The following is a 24,370-nucleotide window of genomic DNA, read 5'->3' as shown; positions in this document are numbered from 1 at the left end:
TGCACACTAATACGTTCCTTCTGGGAGGATGTTTGGAGAATGCTTAGGGACCTAAAAATAGACCTGCCATTTGATCCTATAATTCCTTTACTAGATTTATACACAGAAGACCAAAATTCACAATATAACAAAGACATCTGTACCAGAATGTTTACTGCAACCCAATTCACAATTGCTAAGTCATGGAAGAAGCCCAAGTGCCCAACGACCCACGAATGGACTAGCAAATTGTGGTACATGTATACCGTGGAATATTATATAGCCTTAAAGAAAGATGGAGACTTTACCTCTTTCATGTTTACATGGATGGAGCTGGAATATATTCTTCTTAGCAAAGTATCTCAGGAATGGAAGAAAAGTATCCAATGTACTCAGCCCTACTACGAAGCTAAACTATAGCTTTCACATGAAGGCTATAACCCAACTTAGCACAAGAATATGGGTGGGGCCACACCTATGGTGCATCTTAGAATGGGTACAGGAGAAACTTTCTAAATGCAGAATACAAATGTCTACATACAATAACTAAGAAAATGCCATGAAGGCTAAGTTGAACAGTTTGATGAGAATATTTCAGATTGTATATGAAACCACCCCTTGATTGCACTAATGTACACAGCTATGATTTAACAAAAAAAAAAAAAAAAGAGAAGCCTAGAATGCATAAGGTAAATTTCCATCTTTAAAAAGCTAGAAAAAGAGTAAATCAAATCAAAATAAGTAGAAAAACTCAGAAATCAATAACATGGAAACAGAAAATCAGAGGAAATCAATAAAACCAAGAGCTGGTCTTAGAAAGAATCAATATAACTGATACATCTCTAGCTAGACATCAAGAAGAAAAAGATAAATCACCAATATCAGGAATTAAAATATTTTATCAATAAAGATCCTACAGACCTTAAAAAGGATAAAGAAAATATTATGAACATTATGCTAATAAGTTTGACAACTCAGAAAAATGCATAAATTCCTTAAAAGACACTAACAAAGAAAAAAGATACCCTGCACAGCCTTGTGTCTCCTAAGAAAATCTAATTTTGTAGTTAAAAGCCTCCTCAAAAGAAAGATGGGTGGCTCAGATGGCTTTATTGGCAAATTTTACCAAACAGGTAAAAGAAATAAACAATACCAATTCTATACAAACTCTTCCAGAAAAAAGGAGACAATTCCCATCTAATTTTATAGATCTGGCATTACCTATATACCAAAATGTAATGAAAGCATTACAAGAAAAGAAAAGAAAAGTACAGATCATTAACACAGATGCAAAGATCTTTGACAAAATTTTAACAAACCAAATCCAAAAGTATAAGAAAAGGATAACATATCATGACCAAGTTGCATTCATCCTAGGTATGCAATATAGTTTAACACTCTAAAGTTAATCAGGTATAAACTACTATTCTATGTATTTACAATATTAATTAACTGAAAATAAATCCCAATCATGCAATATCTCAATAGATACCAGAAAAAGTATTTGGCAATATTTAGTCATAATAAGAAATTTCTGTGAAGTATAAATAAAACTTCCTCAACCTTATAAAGGGTATTCTAAAATTAATATCATATTAGTCATGAAAGACTGAATGCTGTGCCTCGCCACAACTATTACTTTTATATTTAAAGCATTATATCTGAATAGATTATATATGCAAATGGTACAAAATTCAAAAGGTATAAGAATTTACAAAAAGGGCTAGGCATGGTAGCTCATGCCTGTTATCCTAGCACTCTGGGAGGGTGAGGAGGGTAGAGTGCTTGAATTCAGGAGTTCCAGACCAGCCTGAGCAAGAGTGAGACCCTGTATCTTAAAATAACTGTGTGTTGTGGCAAGTGCCTATAGTCTCAGCTACTTGGGAGACTGAGGCAGGAGAATCACTTGAGCCCAAGAGTTTGAGGTTGCTGTGAGCTATGATGCCACAGCACTCTACCCAAGGCAACAGAGTGAGACTCTATCTTCAAAAAAAGAAAAAAAATATACAAAAAGTAAAATATCTCTTTCCCATCCTTATAGCCTTACCCAAAGCAGCCACTCTTCCCATTTTTATATTTATGTGTATGCACATTTTCCCCCAGAGTATCATTTATCTTCTGGTTTTCTGTTTTTTTTTCTTTAAGTGCACACTTTTTTATTGTATTAAAATCAGGCAATGGCTGACAATCAAAAGGCTGTTTATTGAATACTGTTATGTTAAACTTTACTTATAGTATGTTAAATCTTTAGAACTAATATTTTCCCCAGAAAAAGGTTAATGGAAATATCAATTGCTTTCTAGACTTTCAACAGTTCATGCTCAAAAGGCAGTTTTACACAAATACTAAATTAAAAAAAACAAACAACCTTTAGTACACAATCAACTGCTTTTATTTCAGTACACATCCACATTTCAGCATTTAGTGATCCTGAAGATAATGTGAAAAAAAAAAAACAGCAATGTGCCAGGAAGTCAAGCCCACCGATTTTGGGGATCAGCTGTGCATACCCAGTTCTTTCTAGATCCCTACTGAGAATTTAATCATAAGAAGCAGCAGCACTAAAACCAAATTATACACTGAATTCAAGGTTTTGTGTTTTTTTGTTTTTGTAGAGACAGAGTCTCACTTTATGGCCCTCTGTAGAGTGCCATGGCATCACACAGCTCACAGCAACCTCCAACTCCTGGGCTTAAGCGATTCTCCTGCCTCAGCCTCCTGAGTAGCTGGGACTACAGGCGCCCGCCACAACGCCCAGCTATTTTTTGGTTGCAGTTCAGCCAGGGCCGGGTTGGAACCCGCCATCCTTGATATATGGGGCCGGCGCCTTACCGACTGAGCCACAGGCGCCGCCCTCAAGGGTGTTTTTTTTTTTTGTTGTTGTTGTTGTTCCAATTGTCAAATTTCAAACTAGACTCCAACTGATTGCAAAGATTAAGATGACAAAATGAGAGCCCTGTTTAAAATTTCTTTGATTTTTAAAACCAAAAGTAATTACAGGAAAAGAAAACAATTCAGAGGGATTGTGTCTGCTTACAAGTGTCTTCATGTGTGCTTTCTCCAAGTTTAACCACCAAGGACTCTGAGAGCTAGAAGATCTGAGTAACCTTGGTGACTGTTCTTTTTACCTTATCAAAATGTGAGCTAAAAAAAAATGCAGATGACAGCAGAGGTGGCAGGGCTGAAGACCCAGTTCATTTCTTTCCTAGGTTGGTGGAGTGAATAAACGTGATCCCAAAACTAAACAAGGGAGGTCAGAGACTTTTTTTCAACCTTACCTGATGGCTTTTGGCCAAAGCAAGGAAGTGTCATGGAAAGTGTTGGGTGGTGACAGTGCAAAGAGGGACTTGAGGAGGAAGAAGGAGAAAGCAGAGCCTTTCAATAAAGGTGGGGAGAGAAGAGGTGGGGAAAGCCCTGCATTCCTCACTGAAGGCCAATCTCAGAGGGGCTACAATATATGCTTTGGCCAAGGGTGGGAGTGGAGGAGAGTGAGAAGGGGATGAAGGCTTGGAAGGGGGTATTATTTAAGACTTGAAGAAATCAGGGGTGCAGGCAAAGCACCCCACACGCCCAGCAGTAGTCCCATGGGCTGTGACCTGAAACCTTCACATCTACTCTAACAAGCTCCCAAGGTAGAAGGCTATTTCAGGGAGGGAAGGAGATGAGGAGGAAGAGAAAGGAGAGAAGGCAGAGACTCCAGGCCAGGTAGTCAGCACCAAGGTGATTGTATGATGTGTCTCCACAGTAGAGTTAGATGTGCCCCAGTTATGATGGGAACCAATTTATTCTCCCCCTCCCCACTTTTTTCAATGTGAAGCGTGGATAGCCCAGGCGAGGCCCCTTACTTGAATGCCTCTCCCACAGAGAGGATGCCTGGCCTCTCTACTCTAGGCTTGGTTGAGGGGAGGTGGGGGATGGGAACCAGTTTAAATATACTTTCTTGATCCCAGAAGTTCAGCTATGTGGACAGTGGTTACACTCGATGGGATGATTCGTTATAGTACAACTTACATACTTCAAATGGACAAAAAATTAGTATCATTTATAGTATCTTAAGATAAATTGCCTTTGAATGGGAGCTTCCTTTCCAGTACTTTGAGGTCTACAAGATGTATCTAGAAAATTTACTACTGTGGAAAACGAAGACTGCTTAAATCGAATGACAGGGTGGGGAAGGGCCTGTGATTTTCCTTTTGATTAACTGCTGTAACACTGTCCTTCGGGTGAGGGAGTTTCATATTTTCTTTAGACATCATTAGGCGCCAAAGCTCTTGCAGGATGACTTTGATGCTATATAAATTCTGTCATTTGCTAGCACTGACATGGCTCTTGGGTCCACCACTCCATTAGAACTATTAACTCCATTCATATTAATTTTTATTACAAATCTTACAAAGGGGAGTACTGTCAAGTATTTAGGTTCCCATTCTGTTTTAAGGCTGATATTCAGTTTTCATAAATTATCTGAGCCCTTAGTGGCTGCCATCTTGCATCACTGATTTTCTTCATGATGCTTTTACCATGCAATTTTTATTTTTTTGAGACAGGGTCTCATTTTGTCACCCTGGGTAGAATGCCGTGGCATCACAGCTTACAGCAACCTCCACTCCTGGGCTCAAGTGATTCTCTTGCCTCAGCCTCCCAAGTAGCTGTGATCACAGGTGTCCTCCATAACACCCAGCTATTATTATTATTATTATTTTTGGTTGTAGTTGTCATTGTTGTTTGGTGGGCCTGGGCTGGTTTCGAACCCACCAGCTCTGGTGTATGTGGCTGGTGCCTTAGCTGCTTGAGCTACAGGTGCAAGCCATTGCCATACAATTTAAAAAATTTTTCTATGCATTCAGTTTGTCAATCCTTCCTTTTGTGACTTCTGGAATTTATGTCCTATTGAAAGGCCTTCCTTAATCTGAGATTTTTCAGTAATTCTCTTATGACTTATTACAGTATTTATATCTTTTTTGAGGAGGAGGGAGACAAAATCTTGCTCTGTTGCCCCTAGCTAGAGTGTAGTGCCTCACTGTAACCTTAAACTCTTGGGTTTAAGCAATCCTCCTGCCTTAGCTTTCCAAGTAGCTGGGAATACAGGCATGTGCTACCATGACCGACCACCTTTTTCTATTTTTAGTAGAGACGGGGTCTCACTCTTGTTCAGGATGGTCTCAAACTCCTGAGCTCAAGAGATCCTCTTCAGTCTCCCAGAATGCTAGGATTATAGGAGTGAGCCACCATGTCCAGCCTTCATTTTTTTTTTTTTTTAAGACAGAGTCTCAAGCTGTTGCCCTGGGTAGAGTGCTGTGTGGCATCATAGCTCACAGCAAACCTCAAACTCTTGGGCTTAAGTGTTTCTCTTGCCTTAGTCTCCCAAGTTGCTGGAACTACAGGCACCTGCCACAATGCCTGGCTATTTTTTCCTTTTTTGTTGTTGCAGTTGTCATTGTTGTTTTAGCTGGCCCGGTCTGGGTTTGAACCTACCAGCCTTGGTGTATGTGGCTGGCGCCCTACCCATTGAGCTATGGGTGCCATCCCCAATCTTTTTTTATATTAAAATTTTTTTCCAGCATGAATTAATCTGTGTAAGGGATGAGAGAGGGATCAAAGTAGGTTTTTATCAGGTTACTACCACATGTATCCCAATATGATTTATTGAAAAGCATATCCTTTCTCTGCTATATAAAATATCAAATTTCTCCTTATAGAGCTGAGTATATTTCTGGAGTCTTCATGCCACGACCGTAAGGTTTACACTATTCTGAAACCTAGGAACTCCAGTCCCTTCTCATTACCTTTTTTAGATTTTTCTTAACTAGTTCTGTATGTGAGCTCTAGAATCAGCTTATCCAGTTAAGATAAAAATCTTGTCTACTGGCTCAGCACCCACAGCACAGTGGTTACAGCGCTAGCCACATATGCCGAGACTGGTGGGTTCAAACCCAGCCTGGGCCAGCTAAACAACAATGGCAACTACAAAAAAATAGCTGAGCGCTGTGGGGGGCACCTGTAGTCCCAACTGCTAGGGAGGCTGAGGCAAGAGAATCATTTGAGCCCAAGAGTTTGAGGTTGCCATGAGCCGTGACACCACAGCACTCTACTGAGGGTGACATAGTGAGACTCTGTCTCAAAAAAAAATCTTGTCTACACATGTATTTAAATTATAGATTAATTTAGGAAGAACCAACTTCTTTATAATACTGAATTTTCCTTTGTGTTCAATTTCTATCCTCTATCTTTCATCTTTTTTTAAAATTTAAGTAGAGAGTTTAATTAGGCCAAATTCGAGGACTACAACTCAGAAGACACAGATTCAAGTTGCCCTCAATATATGTTCCAATTAGCAGTAGTTATAAGTGGGTTTTTAAAGTGTATCCTCTATTCTTATTTAAAGGTTTCTTTATATTGCTTTCACAACTGGAAAGTTTATTTCTAAGTACTAGCCTAGGTATTTTATCTCCCCCTCGAATATAACTGGGATATTTTCTCTCAGTATATTGTCTCACTGGTAGTTAGTGTATAGAAATTTCCAAATTAATTTTCTATTAAAAATTTTTTTCACATTACTATTTTATCCAACGACATTACTAAATTCTCTTTTGTTTCTAATAGTTTTTCATTTGTTCTCTAGGGTTTTCTAGATATAAATAATAAAACCTACAAATAGTGATACATTTGTCTCCTTTCCAATTTTTTTTCATTCTCTTACCTGTGGTCATCTGTTTGTCCATTACTCCAGGACAGGGCAGAGAGATAAAGAAGCAAAGCACAGGGGACTACAGGACCCAATCTCCCCTTAGACTGGAGGATATCACAATTTCTTTTTTCAAAATTGATACATAATAGATGGGCACATTTTGGGGGTACATTGGTATTCTGAAATATTCATATAATATGTAATAATCAAATCTGGGTAATTAGAATATATACAATACGTATCACTCTAAACATTCATCTTTTCTTTATGCTAGAAACATTTGAATTATTCTCTACTAGCTATTTTGAAATATGTAATAGATTGTTTACTATTTACTTTCCTGATTTATCTAACACTAGGTCTTACTTCTTCTAACTGTATTTTTTTGTATCCATTAATCAACCTCTCTTTCTCCTATCATTCTTAGCCTCTGGTAACCACCAATCTGTTCTCTGTCATAATAAGATTCACTTTCTTACTTATTTGTTGTCCTGTGCACGGCTTATTTAACATAATAACCTCCAGTTCCATCCATAGGCACAGATGGCCATCCATATTTTGGCAACTATGGATAGTGCTGTGAAAAACATGAGATTGCAGATACCTCTTCAATATATTCACTTCCTTTCTTCTGGCTATATATCAAGTAATGGAACTGCTAGATAATATAATAGTTCTTTTTTTTTTTTTTGAGACAGAGTCTCACTCTATCACCCTTGGTACAGTGCCGTGGAGTCACAGCTCACAGCAACCTCCAACTCCTGGGCCCCCACGATTCTCTTGCCTCAGCCTCCTGAGTAGCTGGGACTACAGGCGCCCGCCACAACGCCCGGCTATTTTTTGTTGCAGTTTGGTGGGGGCCAGGTTTGAACTCACCACCCTCAGCATATGGGGCTGGTGCCCTACCCACTGAGCCACAGGCACCGCCCATATAATAGTTCTATTCTTAGTTTTCAGAGGAACAATATTGTTTTTCAATGCACGACTTCACATTCCCACCAGCAACAGTGAGGGTTCCCCTTTTCCACATATTTTTTAGATGTAGACATTTATTGCTATAATCCTTAGAATTGATAGTGTGATTTTTCTCCTTTTACCTTTAATATGGTGAATTACAGCAATAGATTTCCTAATACTGAACCATCATTATGTTTATTATATAAGGTTTACTAGACAATGGTATTAAACAGGGTGTCCGTAAATTTCACGTGCAACTATTTTAAATCACACATAAAGTTTATGGACACCCTGTATGTTATTTTGTTGTCATACAGTAGGTTTGTATTTGACCTTGTTTTATTGGGTTATTTACAGATAAGATTTATTTATAGTTTCTTAATGCATTTTTTTTTTTTTTTTGGATTTGGGCATCAGTATAATGTTCATGTTTTTTTTCTTTTTTTTTTGTAGAGACAGAGTCTCACTTTATGGCCCTTGGTAGAGTGCCATGGCCTCACACAGCTCACAGCAACCTCCAACTCCTGGGCTTAAGCGATTCTCTTGCCTCAGCCTCCCGAGTAGCTGGGACTACAGGCGCCCGCCACAATGCCCAGCTATTTTTTGGTTGCAGTTCAGCCAGGGCCGGGTTTGAACCCGCCACCCTCGGTATATGGGGCCGGTGCCTTACCAACTGAGCCACAGGCGCCGCCCATAATGTTCATTTTTATAAAAAGATTAATTTCTTCCTCTTCTCATTCTGAAAACAGTTAAATATTGAACATTTGTTTAAATATTAGACGGTGAAGTTACCTGCGTCTTTAAAGTTTTTGGGACAATTCACTGTATTTTCCTAGTGCATAAGAAGTGTTTTTACATTCTTTTTCTATGGTAACTGGCCTCCTTAGGTTTTTCTATCTCATTTGGGGGTAATTTTTGGTAGTATATTATTTCTTAAAAATTATTAATTTTATTCATGTATATGGATATTTATAGATAACTAAGCAAATCAGTATCCTCTTATTCTTGCAATAACCGGGGTACATATTATTATGCCCTGTTCTCTGATTTTGTGTATTTGTGCTTTCTCTCTTTAAAAAAATTATGAGGCCTGCCATCATGGACGACACGGTAACTATCCGGACCAGGAAGTTCATGACTAACCGACTACTTCAGAGGAAACAGATGGTCATTGATGTCCTTCACCCTGGGAAGGCAACAGTACCAAAGACAGAAATTAGAGAAAAACTAGCCAAAATGTACAAGACCACACCTGATGTCATCTTCGTATTTGGATTCAGAACTCACTTTGGTGGTGGGAAGACAACGGGCTTTGCATGATTTATGATTCTTTGGATTATGCAAAGAAAAATGAACCCAAACATAGACTTGCAAGGCAAGGCCTGTATGAGAAGGAAAAGACATCAAGAAAGCAGCGAAAGGAACACAAGAACAGAATGAAGAAGTCAGGGGGACTGCGAAGGCTAATGCTGGTGCCGGCGAGAAGGCCAAGGACTAAAGACTCTGCAGTGATGTTATCTGCAGCCATTGTATAGATTTTTCACAAGAAGATTAATAAAGACTTTTCATGTGAAAATAAATAAATAATAAAAAATAAAAAATTATGAAATAAAAAATTGGATCTCTTAAAAAAACTGAATCTCTTTATAAGAATATAAATTTTTACTAGCTATTTTTTTTAAATAAATTAAAAAAATTTTAAATAAATTAAAAATTTTTTTATTGTTGCAGTTTGGCTGGGGTTGGGTTTAAACTCACTACCCTCAGCATATGGGGCCAGCACTCTACTCACTGAGCCACAGGCACTACCCTACTAGCCATTTCTTAATAAGCCGAAATAAAAACTATCTTGGGTATACTAAATTATGGAATAATAGTTACTTGTATATACATATGTAAGCTTACCAATAGTTTTTAATAAAAATACCTTTTTTGATCAATTTCTTGTTGCTGTTTAACATGCTTGTTCTCAAATTCACGAATATTTTCCACACCAATTTCTTCACAGAAGTCTTGGAAAATATCATCTTCTACCTTTTATTTTAAAACAACTAGTTTAATACATAATTTTAAGAAATACATAGAAAACACCTAAATATGGTAAGTTTTTCCTTTCAAGAGTTTCCTGAGTTAGGCTCCAAACTAATCCCACCAAGCATTACTGTATTCTGGGAAGCCAGTGCTTTCTCTTCTTTTAACTTCATAAACTATACCCATCTACCTTCACTGGTTTTATGAAATGTTTAATATAAAATTGGAAGGACTGCATTCACTTTAGACACATCAAAATACAACATTCTAAATAAATAAATAAATATTCTTTATATGTGAATAATACTTGTTTTGTTGTTGTTGTTGTTTTTTGCAGTTTTTGGCCAGGCCCAGGTTTGGACCTGCTACCTCCAGTATATGAGGCCAGCGCCCTGCTCACTGGAGCCGACCCTATGTGAATAATACAATAGTGTCTATTGATAAACAACAGAGCATTCAGAGGATATTTACCAGAGCTGGTCTTAAATCTATGGTAATATGAAGTGATTAAAGAAATTACAGATACTTAACCTGGAAAAGAGATAAGTGAGGAGCAACTTGAGTGTGGTTTCAAACCATGCAATAAAAGTAATGGGTGAAATTAATACAGTGGTGGTATAACAAATAACTTTCTAAGGATTCGAGATACCCAATAGTAGAATGGATTAAATCTGAAAGCTCCTCTCACTTTATAAGCAGAGGCTCAATGACCACATCTTTAATGTCTTAGAGCCAAATGTAATAGATGTTAAAAAAAGATAACTATTGGCTTGGTGCCGTAGCACAGTGGTTATAGCGCCAGCCACCTACACCAAGGCTGGTGGGTTTGAACCCAGCCTGGGCCAGCTAAACAACAATGACAACTGCAACAAAAGAAAAATAGCCAGGTGTTGTGGTGGGCACCTGTAGTCCCAGCTACTCAGGAGGCTGAAGCAAGAGAATCGCTTAAGCCCAAGAGTTAGAGGTTGCTGTGAGCTGTGATGCTATGGTACTCTACTCAGGGCAACATAGTGAGACTCTGTCTCAAAAAACAAAAACAAAAGCAAAAGACATAACTACTGAGTGAATAAGTAACCTCAAAAGATAACTTGAGCCTCGGCACCTGTGTTTCAAGCAGCTAAGGCGCCAGCCACATACACCTGAGATGGTGGGTTCAAATCCAGCTTGGGCCCGTCAAACAACAATGACGGCTGCAACCAAAAAAAAAAAAAAACAGCCAGGCGTTTTGGCGGGCATCTGTAGTCCCAGCTACCTGGGAGGCAGAGGCACGAGACTCACTTGAGCCCAGGAGCTGGAGGTTGGTGTGAGCTGTGATATCACGGCACTCTACCCAGGGTGACACCTTGAGGCTCTGTCTCAAAAAAAAGATAACTTGAATGACAATTCTTTTCCTCTTGGTGTTAAGGAAATGAGAGAAAAGAAAAAAAGCTGTAATTTTTACAGTGGGCAAGGAGAGGTTATAAGCAAGACAGTGTGCACAAGTCACTGTCTCTTGAGATTGGCAATAGTCATTCTCAAAAGACATATGAAAATTAATTTGGCAAACCAATAAAACTTAAGTTTACGCAGTGTTTTTGACAGGGCAGGCACTGTTACCTATCAACCCTTGCTTTAGCACATATTCAAGAAGCCCTATACCTGGAATCTAGTCTAGAATTATATATGCCATTCAGTGATAAATACAACATTCATGACCTTATCTATCATTTTTTGAAATTCTTCAATTCTCTGTTGTCGACCTTTGATTCCTTCACGCAACATAGTGCACTGAGAGTCAATATTTAGTAGTTCACTTTGTAGCTGAGATTGTTCCTAATAACGAAAGAAAATTTTCTTTTTAATATGGCTTATTTAGCTTTATATAGTGAAGTAAAAAAATATGACAGGTGTCTTTTAGAGTAAAACAGGAAACCATGAGGTAAGATGAATTCAGTTGGATAACAAGATTAAATACCACAAAGATAATTAAAGGACTATAATATAATCTCAATCATAGGGAAAAGTATATAAAGATTACACAGTACTATTGAAATATAATTCCTGAAATTTTATGTTCTGGTTCTAATTTCCATCAAATTTTATGTAAGTCTGGATTACCCTGTAAAAAGCAGCAAGGTGCTTCTTTTTAATCATGTCTAATTCACTTTGTGAATATTTGAGTCGTGTATTAGTTCCTTGTACTAGAGTCTGTATTTGTTTCAAATCTGTTTCCTTGCGAAGTGTCTTCATTAAATCCTAAAAAGAAAGAAAAATATGAGAGCATTTTATAATAGAAAAGCACTTGCATTTTTCAAAGTGCTTTTATATGTAATAATTCTCTAATTTTTACATACAACCACACTCGACATCTTACTTCCCTTCTTCTGATAATAGACTGAGCAATTAAGTATAACAGCCATCTGGAGTAACCCAAAGCTTCCTCAAAAAACAAACACACTGCCTAACAGAAAAGAATTAGGCAAGAAAAATGAGGAATGACCTCATTTCCAATTACCTGTTGGAAATGAATGGGATGATGATACACATTGCCTTGCTTTCATGACATCCTCATGTTTTTGCTTGCCTCCTCCATTCCCTTCTGCCTTTGTTCCCCTTATTACTTAACTAAATTAACTCCCTAGTTTATGTTCTTCTGTATTCTCACTCTAAGTCCTTATGACACACAAACATATGTGTATATGAGGTCAGATAATGAAGCTTGTGAACTCACCCTAGAAAAGGTGCTATATGCCTCACTGCTGAATATCACTATGGCCACCTCCAAGATACTCCACTCCCTTTGGAAATCTATATACCATCACCAGCACCTAGTCCACCCTTCTGCAACTCCTATCCTGGATTGGCCAACAGAGCTTTCATCGAATGAGTTTCTGAATTCATCCTAGAAAAAGTGCTGCATATATCACTGCTGAATATCACCAGTGTCACCTTCAATATACTGCCCTTGGCCATCTGGTGACTGCACTGATATTTAATAATGAGGATGAGTTTGTGAACTTAATTGTCCAACTTAAGGTATATTCGTCTATACTTGTGGACTTTATCAGGGCTTTTATGCAAATTTAAATCACATGGAACATGCTTTTCTGCATCTTGCTATTCTCATTTGGTCACTTATAGAAGTCAATCGATAAAACTCTAAATTTAACCTTTTAATGGCTGCATAGTATTCCAGAGTCTGACTTACCAAAATTAATCAACTATTCTCTTAATGATGGTGTTGTTTTCAGGTGTTTGTCACCACAATTAATGCTACAACATACCTGCATGCATTCTCGAAATTACTAGATTCTCCAGGGTAAGACCGATGGGTTAAAGGTATTCATGTTTTTACTTTAATAACTGATATAGATTGTTTCCCAAAAGTTGTAACAATTCACATTTCTATAAATAATGTACAAATACTCTTTCCCTTACATCTCCACCAGTAGTTAGCATTGCATATATTTATTTTCCAAGTCTTACTGACATATCTCAAGAATGGAAGAAAAAGTATCCAATGTACTCAGCCCTACCATTAAACTAATTTATGGCTTTCATATGAAAGCTATAACCCAGTTATAACCTAAGAATATGGGGAAGGGAGGAGAGTGGAGGGGGGAGGATGGGCACAGGGAGGGTGATTGGCGGGATCACACCTATGGTGCATCTTACAAGAGTACATGTGAAACTTACTAAATGTAGAATATAAATGTCTTAACACAATACCTAACCAGTGTATGGTGCCCCATGATTGCATTAATGTACACAGCTATGATTTAATAATAAATTAAAAAAAAAAAGAAGAAAGAAAATTACAAAGTTTTACTGACAGGCATAAAGTAATCTTAATACGTATTCCCCCAAGTACTATATTCTATATCAAGCACTTCCTCATGTTTACTAGCCACATCAATGTCTTCTTTTAGTGAACTATCTGATCCTATCCTTTGCTTATGTGTTTCTAGCATGTCTTTTTCATGTCAACTTGTAAAAGAATTCTTTAGTACAGAATTGTCCTCTTTTAAAACTTCTTTTAAGAATGTATACAATGGCTTTTATCTTCATTTAAGAATTATTTTACACACATACACACCAAAAAGAGAATTATTTTACAGTGTATCTAAGTTCTTCATCCATATGGGATTTATTTTTACCTAAGTCATTGCGCATGTGCCAATACCACTTATTAAAGAAATCTGTCATTTCCCCAGTGAACTGTATTACCTTTGTTGAATACTAAACTGTCAAATACACTGGGCTCTATTTTTAGAATTCCGAATGTTTCACTAATTTGTCCATTCCCATGCCAATACTATATCAACTTGACTATAATGACTTTTCAGAGTATTCTTCATGCTGGCAGGGAAAAATTCTACTTCTTTTTTTGTCACATTTTTTTGACTAGTCCCAAGAAATCTTCATTTGTAAAAATTAGGAGATTACTTTTCCACTTGAAAAATCTTTTATAAAATGAACAGAAAAGTTTCTTTCCGTATGATCTAGCATGGGTTAAATCAGGGGTAAACGACCTTTGTTTCCTCTGTCACACATTGGAAGAAAGAGTTGTCTTGGGCCACACACTAACTACACAAACGTCAGTACAACTTTAATATCCCTTATGAGTATAAATGCATAATGTCTAAATAAAATGTCAGTAATATACAGAAAATTCAGCAATGCAGTAAAAAAATACATCTGACTAGAAAAAATCTGTTTCACAAATGCATGGGTGCTTCAATTAATTGATCAATATAATCTGTTAATTAATGAGTTAAAGGCAGGAGAAAAGTCATACGATTGTATATAAAAGGCATTTGATAAAATTCAGCAACTAATTTACTCATAAATAACTCAAAATAGGTAACAAAATAAACAACCTATAGAAGAACATGTGCAGAAAATTAGTTTACAGAAGAAAAAATTACAAAGAACCAATAAATATGTGAAGAAATGCTCAACCTTAGTTAAGAAATGCGTATCAAACAATTGAGTTACACTTTTTTACCAATTAGAATGGCAAAGATTAATATATTCGCTAATTGGTATATGTGTGTTAATATCCAGTGTTAAAATCTAAGGAAACACAGACTACTACAGGTTTTCTTTTGATGAGAATTTAACAATATCTTTCAACATTTTAAATACACATTATTATTAGATGCAGAAATTCCACTTATAGGAATTTATCTTAGAGATCTATTTATAACAAATATGTAACAATAACAACAAACGTTTATATAGTTCTTCATATGCCAGAAATTGATTTAAGTATTTTATCTGTATTATTTGATTTAATCCTTACAACTCTAAAAGGAAAGTACCTTTACTGTTCCCATTTTACAGATGAGGAAAGTAAAGGGGTTAGGTAATTTTGCCAAGATCATACCACTAGTAAATGACACAGCCAGAAGTTAAACCCAGGCAACTTGACAATAGAATTTATACTCTCAGGTACTCTGTTATTCTCCCTTTCTAAAGAATGTTTAATGCTGTACCATTTGTAACAGTAGAAAACAAAACATCCTTTAGTAGGAGACTAGTTAAGTAGCCTGGAGGCTATGTATCAAACTGTTTAGCAAATACCACTGATATGTAAGAAGGGTAAGAAAATGATTTTTCTTTTCTTTTTTTTTGTGGTTTTCGGCCAGGGCTGGGCTTGAACCTGCTACCTCCGGCATATGGGACTGGCGCCCTACCCCTTTGAGCCACAGGCGCCACCCAAGAAAATGATTTTTCTTTTTAAACTTTATTCCATTTTCCATTATTTGAATTGTTTCAACTACAGTCATGGCACTTTCATTACAAACCCCCCCCCCAAATTATTCTACTTAGTATTTATAACTTTTACACCACGAATTTACCTTTAGCTCTTGGATTAGCTGGCTTCTTCTATCTCTTAGATTCTTTAACTCTTTCTCATCCCAGCATCTAGCCTTGTATTTTAAGTCACTTGACCCTCCAGAGATCACCCCAGATTTTAAAAATAATGTTCCATCAAGAGCTACTGTCTGTAAAATTAAAAATATTTCCCGTAAATAAATACGCAGATAAAAATCAGAAGATAATGTGGCAATTTTTACTGCTGATTAATTCATAAATTAAAATAATCACTTACTGAACTTTACTAATAAAATACCTAGTTTATGAAGGGACATCAACCAATAAACAAACCACAAATACAAAATGCATTTTACTAAGGCTCAAAGCACTTCTAGGCAACGAATTAGCAGCAATCACAAAGGTTCAAAGTAAGTTGCATACTAGTTCCAACATACTCAGTTATTGAGAACCCAAAACTAAGAACAGAAACACAATATTTAATATCAAATCGTCTGCATTATATAACCCTGAATTATTATTATTATTTTAAGAGACAGAGTCTCACTTTATCACCCTCGGTAGAGTGCTGTGGCGTCACACAGCTCACAGCAACCTCCAACTCCTGGGCCCAGGCGATTCTCCTGCCTCAACATCCCGAGTAGCTGGGACCACAGGCGCCCACCACAACGCCCAGCTATTTTTTTGTTGCAGTTTGGCCAGGACCAGGTTTGAAAGCGCCACTCTCGGTATATGGAGCCAGCAACCTACCCACTGAGTCATAGGCGCCGCCCATAACCCTGTATTTTGAAGAATCTAACTTACATGGCAATGGCATATTATGCAATGACCTCATTATTTTTCATTACCAAAAATATTACATGCTCCAGAACAGATATGAAAATAAGACCAAGAAAAACATTCAAATGGATTCAAGATACAGTAGCCTGAAGTCTATAGCCCTATGAGCCACATACTTTACGGAATGAATGAAATCAATTCACAAAGTTTTGCTAATGTTTTTTATTAAAAGTTAAAGCAGGAGACCACCTGTGAAGGACTAAAATCATGTAATAGGAGTTGATACATAAAGCCAACAAATAGGCATTTTATTCATTCCTTCATTCAAGACGTTCCCTGTTTGATTGCTATGTTTAAGATATTCTACACCAGGAACTTGAGTAAGTGAAAGATGCTGCTGACCCTCAAGGGAATCATGCTAGCAGAGGAAAATACATGAACATATCATTACAAAATGAAGTGATGAGAAGAAACATAATCAGACTGACTTGGAAGCATCAAAATCAGGAGTTCCAACTCTGCCTTAAGTCCACAGAAGGTTTCCTTTGGAGGTGAAAGACTTTTACCTCATCTTATCTTAGGTACTAGTTAGAATTAAATTAGTTACATTAATAGAAAATTCAGCTTATTTCTCTCTCACAAAATGGAATTCCAGGGCTAAGCACTCTATTAAGTGAGAGCAAAGCAGTATTTAATTTTAAAGCCAAAATTATTCCCTTCAGAGACACAATGATGCTTTCTATAAACTCAAATTTGTTAAACCATTAGTATGTCCATTATGCTACAGAAGAATTAACCCAGAAAGTAAGCACCTGAAATCTTTTCTAATATTCAAAAACATACACACTATAGCCAATGTTCCATATAAAGAAAAATAACAAAAAATTAACTGGTTTATGGGTGGTGCCCATAGCTCAATGGGTAGGGCACTGGCCACATACACCAAGGCTGGTGGGTTCGAACCCGGCCTTGGCCAACTAAAACAACAATGAAACAACAATAACAACAACAACATAGCCAGGCATTGTGGTGGGCACCTGTAGTCCCAGCTACTTGGGAGGCTGAAGCAAGAGAATCACTTAAGCCCAAGAGCTTGAGGTTGCTGTGGGCTGTGACACCACGGCACTCTACCCAGGGCGACAGCTTGAGTTTCTGTCTCAAAAAAAAAAATTAATTGCTTTAGGATTACAATAAATGTAGTTTCCCACATATAATTTATGATGTTGGAAAATGCTACTAAAGTTGTCATCCAGGCTAAAGTGCTGTGGTGGTTGCTCACAGCAACCTCAAATTCTTGGACTTGAGAGTTCCTCTGTGCCTCAGCCTCCCTGAGTAGCTGGGATACAGGCACCTGCCACAATACCTGGCTAATTTTTCTATTATTAGTAGAGATGGCTTCTCACTGTTCCTCAGGCTGGTCTCAAACTCCCGAGTTCAGGCAATCCACCTGCCTTGGCCTCTGAGAGCTGTGGGATTACAGGAATGAGCCACCATGACTGCCCTTAGCCCAAAGTTCTAGATACAGTTCTCCCTCTTTTCTCCAAACCAGCCCTCATGAATGTTTTTCTTTTATATTATATTTGCTTTTTATGCATCAGAAATATGTTCATGTTAATACATGCTTACTTTAAGGATGGTGCCTGTGGCTCAGGGGTTTGAGGCCAGCGTGAGCCAGAGCAAGACCTCAACTCTAAAAATAGCTAGGTGTTGTGGCAGGCGCCTGAGAATCACTTGAGCCCAAGAGTTCGAGGTTGCTGTGAACTATGACACCACTGGAAAAAAAAAACTATGACACCACTGCACTCTACCAGGGGCGACAAAGTGAGACTCTGTCTCAAAAAAAAAAAAAAATTTTGACTTCTGTTTGGTGTCAGAATATTCTGTACCAACCCTGTTCAACCCCCTCTATAAGCTTACCAATCTTCAATGGGGTTCCACCTACATTCTTTCTTTGATGGCTTATGGAGAGCCCCATTATCTGGCCTCATCTCAGTTAGTCTTTAACTCTTCAAGAAATTCTAAACTCTTCTATGTTCCTTCTTTCCCCTTCCTATCCCTGTGACACATGCACACTCACACAATCTGTTTTAAGCAACCATGCCCTATCATTGGTGATCTACCACTGCCCTTTTCCTGGCAGCTTCCTACCTTTCTGTGTCAAAGATTACAAATGCCTACTTAATATCCTCCTCCTCTTTCTTAGTAACAGAACCTTGATTTTATTATGACAGTCTAGGAGTGGCCTTTGGATGTAAATGATAGTCACTGATAGGCCTGTTAGGAAAGTTTCTTAATAGTGTCTTTTACTTTTTTCCCTTTTCTTTCTTGAAATACAGATACAATGGCTGAAGCACTGAATTCATCTTGGACTGTAACAGTGACTTTGAAAGTTGCCATGTGAGAGGGACTGACACATATATACTACTACTAAAGCTATAACCACCTTAGGTTCTATGTTGGTTTTCCTTATAAAAGAGGACACATGAAAGCATATAAAAATGTGACTGTGTCTGTGTAGTATTTTAGTCTTATTTACTGCTTCAGCTTATCCAAAAGTACAATCCAAGCCTCTTTTCTTACTTTCCGTCTTTCAGGTCCATTGAATGCAATATGCCTTGCTTCTTCCACAGTCTCGCAAACAAGGCCATTTCCACACACAAACTGAATCACTTTCTTCAGCTGAGGAAACTGAGTCTTTATGACATCAATCACCATTTTACAGCCTTTAATCTCCCTTAATCTTTCATTGATTGGCTTGATCTAAAAGGTTTAAAGAAAGACTTAACATATTAGATATACTAAAATAAAAACCAAATGTTCACTACATTCTTTCTCACAAAACATGTAAAATACTGGCAGCAAAAGAACAACAATATATATTCATATGCAATGAAAGTTTGACAAGAGCATGATGAACCATCCCACCATTGGATCATGTACTATTTTAAAAAGAAAATTTCATCAAAAGTCAGAAGACATAATTTCCTGATAAACTCTGTCACTAACTACCTGGGACAAAGCAATGCATGAGAAGTGCCCCATGCTTTCAAAATCATAAAATCTAGTGGAAAATAATGCCTATTTAGGTATGTGTCACAAGAGTAGCACAACACTATAGAACTTTAAAAAAAAACACTTTAGGATTAAATGATCAGGATATGACTTTTAAGTTGGGTCTACAAATAGATCCAAAAAGTATCTGCAAAGTATTACTAAAAATCAGCAAGTAGGATCTTCACTTTGTAAAACAAAACAAAGCAAAAGCTTCTATGCAACCATATACAGATATATTTGAGAATATAAATTTATATAAATTGAGTATATGGAAACAATCTGAAGTAGTTACAATTAAAGATTCAAACATTGAGGTGGGATAATATTCCCTTTATATTTGATATACTTTTGCATAAAAATTTTTTCAAAAATGAGTTTGCCTTGAAAAAATTCTCAAGTGGGCAGCACCTGTGGCTCAGTGAGTAAGGCGCTGGCCCCATATACCAAGGGTGGCAGGTTTGAGACTGGCCCCGGCCAAACTGCAACAAAAACATAGCCGGACATTGTGATGGGCGCCTGTGGTCCCAGCTGCATGGGAGGGAGGCTGAGGCAAGAGAATCACCTAAGCCAAAGAGCTGGAGGTTGCTGTGAGCTGTGATGCCACGGCACTCTACCAAGGGTGACACAGCAAGACTCTTCTTTTTTTAGAGACAGAGTCTCACTTTACTGACCTTAGTAGAGTGCTGTGGCATCACATAGCTCACAGCAACCTCCAACTCCTGGGCTTCGGCGATTCTCTTGCCTCAGCCTTTCAAGTAGCTGGGACTACAGGTGCTCACCACAACGCCCGGCTATTTTTTTGTTGCAGTTTGGCCAGGGCTGGGTTTGAACTTGCCACCTTTGGTATATGGGGCCGGTGCCCTGCTCACTGAGCCACAGGCACCACCCAAGACTGTCTCTTAAAAAAAAAAAAAGAAAAAGAAAAAAGTCTCAAGTAAGAAATAAGTAAAACAAGATTTTAATAGGAAGATGAATTAAAGTAAGAAGTTTTTTTTTTTTTTTGTAGAGACAGAGTCTCACTGTACGCCCTCGGGTAGAGTGCCATGGCGTCACACGGCTCACAGCAACCTCTAACTCTTGGGCTTACGCGATTCTCTTGCCTCAGCCTCCCGAGCAGCTGGGACTACAGGCGCCCGCCACAACGCCCGGCTATAAAGTAAGAAGTTTTAACAGAGGTATAAGCACCATGTGGAAGTGGAAAAGGCAGGTTTGAACCATTAATTGCACCAGCTGGTGTTTGCTAAGCTCCTCTCCTTTATGCAGGCACTGTGCTTGGTCTTTTACATATACTGATTTCTTGCAATAAAATCCCAGAAGGTAAGGACTAATTCCTCCACTTCACAGAGGAAGAAATTGAAGCTCAGAAAAATTAAGAACAAATTAATTCTTATAAATTATTATATTATAATTTATTAATTATAAGTTAACTAGAAGTAGGGCTGAGATTCAAACTCAAGGGCCGTCCAACACTGAACACATGCTCTTTATCACTGTGCATGATGCCTGAAATGCAGGGTCTTAACTGCTAGACCAGTTGTTAATAGAACGTTTTCTTTAGCAGGGAAGTAAAAATCACTGAAGGATTCCCTGCTCCAGAAATTTAGACTTGAGCTCAAAATTTCACCTTCTCCACAAAGAGCTAACACTCTGGAACAAATATTTACAATCAAGACTAAGTTGACATTTTACCAACACACCACACATCTAAACATCTCCCATACTTTACTATAGAACAAGATATATTGCTGGCTAGTAGGTACACTGTTGAAACAATGGCATCAAATTTACCAAGGTAGAATAGAATTATGGCCATACTAGATTAGGAAGAAATGATGATATGATTATCATCCTAGATTAGGATAATAATGATGTCAAAAAAGATAGCCGTCACTTGATACCATTCTTTGCCTGCCAATACATTTAATACCACCTATGAATGGCTAACTGGCATCCAAGCTATAACTTTTTTCAATCCCTACCACACTTTCAGGTAATAAAGACATACTTTAGCAAACGAGATTTTTATCATACTAAATATAACATTAAATTTCTTACATCAAGGTAATCTAGAGCAAGGAACATCTCAGGTTCAGCTCTTTCTTCCTTCAGAAATCGAATACAATCTCTTGCTACCTTTTCAGAGGCTACAACAATGGCAACCATGTATCGACCAAAAAGCTTAGTAACAGCCAGCTGGTATTTCTTATGGATAGGATGACATAGGTCGAGTAATCTTCCAAACTTAAGGAGAGAAGACAAATACATTAGTGAGGAACATATAATGCATTGTTTTCTAATGTAATAAAGTAGAATAGACAAAAACTAATTTTATACAATTATATCCACCATAATTTAATAGTCTCAAATGGACCTAAGTTTCATTACGAAATGTCCATTTAGCTGTCATGCTTCCTTTAGGAAAACAGTAATGAAGAGGGACTAGCCTTACTAAAGTATTAAAATATTTTATAAAACTACAATAATTAAGTAATATCCATCAGTTCCCTTCTCTATTAAATAAGAACTATACAGCATCTATTATGTACAGGTACCTACTATGTGCTAGACACTTGTATAAACAAATATTACTGAACAAAACAGATACTTTCTGACCTCATATAATATTCAGTCTACTGAGGAAGAAATAATAGAATTACATGTATGTACAAAATAATTAGACACAGTGACAAAGTACAGAGTGCTCTCAGAGTACACAACAGGGACCAGGTTGCCCTAACAAGGGAAGTCAGTGAAGGGTTCCCACCAAATGTTACTTGAGCTAAAACCTGAAGAATGGTCAAGAAATAGACTGTTAAAAACTTTACTAGAAAATGTCTGAATGTCAACCACATCTTTGGACTCTTTCATCTACTGTCAGGTTCTACTTCAGTTATATCATTTCCTTATTTGTCTTTCATCTTACCTTTGCTCTAATTGTTCAAATCTCTTTCCCTTTGTTCACTTGTGATTGTCTCGAGCCTTTCTTCTAGAACAATTATTTGATTTTCTGCTATATAACCCATTCCTTCCTATTTCTAATTTATTAGTATTTCTTGCTACTTCTTATTAAATATATTAGTTATTAATTATATGTTAATTAATTATTCAGCAATGTTTGTTCTTGATTTGTTTTCTTATCTCTAGTTTTCCCTTTTCATTTTATTGTTTAACCTCACAGTTGAATCCAGTTTTTTAAATTCAAACTTACTAAATTTTCATGGCACAAAATACTTACAGAGGATTTTGTTCTATAACCTAGACTGGATTCTTTGACTTCTAAATTTTTAAAAATACATTAATATTATTACCATAGCTGCCAAAGTGATTCTTTTGTTTGTTTGTTTGTTTTTAGAGACAGAGTCTCACTTAATCACCCTTGGTAGAGTGCTATGACATCACAGCTCACAGCAACCTCCAACTCCTAGGTTTAGGCGATTCTTTTGCCTCAGCCTCCCGAATAGCTGGGACTACAGGCACCTGCCACACCGCCCGGATATTTTCAAAGTGATTCTTTTTACCTTACTTATGTTTAATGTGGACAATACCATTCAGACTCTTTGGCTGCTATGATGGATAACGTTTTCTTGATTCTTCTTGTCTATAAGAACTGAGATGGTTATCTCCTCTAAGCAGCAATTTATAAAGTAAGTATTTCTTGTTCTATCCACTTTCCTTTTTTTTTTTTTTTGGGTGCAGATTTTGGCCAGGGCTGGGTTTGAACCCGCCACCTTCGGTGTATGGGGCCGGTGCCCTATTCCTTTGAGCCACAGGCGCTGCCCTCTATCTACTTTCCTATCTCCTAAGGGTCTATATGTCATGAGAGATCAGCAGACTTTTTAAGAATTTGTTTTATAGCTAGATACAGTGGCTCACACCTGTAATCCTAGCACTCTGGGAAGCCCAAGTTTGAGACCAGCCTGATCAAGAGTGAGGCCCTGTCTCTATTAAAACTGGAAAAATTAGGGCGGCGTTGTGGTGAGTGCCTGTAGTCCCACCTACATGGGAAGCTGAGGCTTGAGAATCACTTGAACCCAAAGTGTTTGAGGTTACTGTGAGCTGTGATGACATCACAGCACTCAACCCCAGGGTGACAGAGTGAGGCTGTCTTAAAAAAGAAAAAAGAATATGCTTTGTAGAATTAGATTTCTATTTCCTGCTATACTAGTACCCTAAAATTGTGTTTAATCTGCAAAGTGAGCAACCCAGTACTACAACAAACCATAATTTCTTTTTGTTTTACTTCTTCCAACAAAACTTAATAAAATACTTAATCTTTAATAAAAAAAAAAAAAAAAGAATATGCTTTGTATTTGAATACCTGGCTTCTCTTCTGAGTTTTCAATTAATATCCTATACCATGGTTCTTCTACCCTCTTCTACCCTCAGGTAGAAAAATCCCATTTTGGTGACAGGGATTCAAAATGGTTGAGCAATTTAATTAGGACCTCCTGGAGTCTTTACATCCATCTGAGAGCATGAGAAGGTCATGTTCCCTGATTCATCAGATTTTAAATTTAACTGCCTTCAGTTAGAAGACAAAAGAAAACAAATACACAAGTTTCCTTCTTACTAAAGACTACTAGGTGAGAGTTCTCAGGAATTAGTCAATTTATCAGTTCAACTTCTGCAGTTACAAACAAGCAATGCTATACTTTTCAAGGTTTTTTTTAATCCTGGACTATCACAGCTTTCTGTAGGTTATGGCATTAGGTTGGTTGATTGTTGAACTAGTTTTTCTTTTTTCTTTTTTTACTAGTTTTTATCATTTTGATACTAATTGGGGGAATGAGATTCTGTGACTCACCCTTACTCCTCCATTATTATCCAAAAGTCAAAAAACAACATTTAAGAGTCAGAAAGTCAAAACAGATGGTGTAAAGGAGATGAAGATGGTTGACCAGAGCACCAGGAGAAAAACTATGAGTGTGATATCATGAAGGCCAATGGCAGGAGTTTTAAAATAGAGTAAGTAGTTAGCAGTGTCAAATGCTGAAAATAGGCCACCATAAAATAAAGACTGCACAGGGTAGAGTGAGGTTAGTGACAAGAAAGTCAGATGCT

The 24,370-nt window shown here is 37.3% G+C and overlaps 1 protein-coding gene and 1 pseudogene across 2 annotated transcripts in view; both read right to left on the bottom strand.

The window, feature by feature from the left end:
- Nucleotides 1-24,370, bottom strand: part of SMC1B (structural maintenance of chromosomes 1B) — a 77,099-nt gene that overhangs the window by 26,950 nt on the left and 25,779 nt on the right. For both annotated transcript variants that reach the window (XM_053582287.1, XM_053582288.1), the window contains exons 10-15: nt 21,365-21,550; nt 18,836-19,015; nt 15,499-15,645; nt 11,753-11,890; nt 11,351-11,467; nt 9,552-9,658 (exon numbers count right to left, since the gene is read on the bottom strand). In XM_053582287.1, the coding sequence (XP_053438262.1) occupies nt 9,552-9,658; nt 11,351-11,467; nt 11,753-11,890; nt 15,499-15,645; nt 18,836-19,015; nt 21,365-21,550 (875 nt within the window). The remainder of the gene's footprint in view (nt 1-9,551; nt 9,659-11,350; nt 11,468-11,752; nt 11,891-15,498; nt 15,646-18,835; nt 19,016-21,364; nt 21,551-24,370) is intronic.
- LOC128582926 (uncharacterized) lies at nt 3,787-3,940 on the bottom strand (annotated as a pseudogene).

The sequence above is a fragment of the Nycticebus coucang genome, chromosome 3 (genome assembly GCF_027406575.1).
Source record: "Nycticebus coucang isolate mNycCou1 chromosome 3, mNycCou1.pri, whole genome shotgun sequence".
NCBI classification, from domain to species: Eukaryota; Metazoa; Chordata; class Mammalia; order Primates; family Lorisidae; genus Nycticebus; species Nycticebus coucang.
The sequence above is the reverse complement of the archived record's forward strand: the minus strand, read 5'-3'. Positions and strand labels throughout refer to the sequence as shown.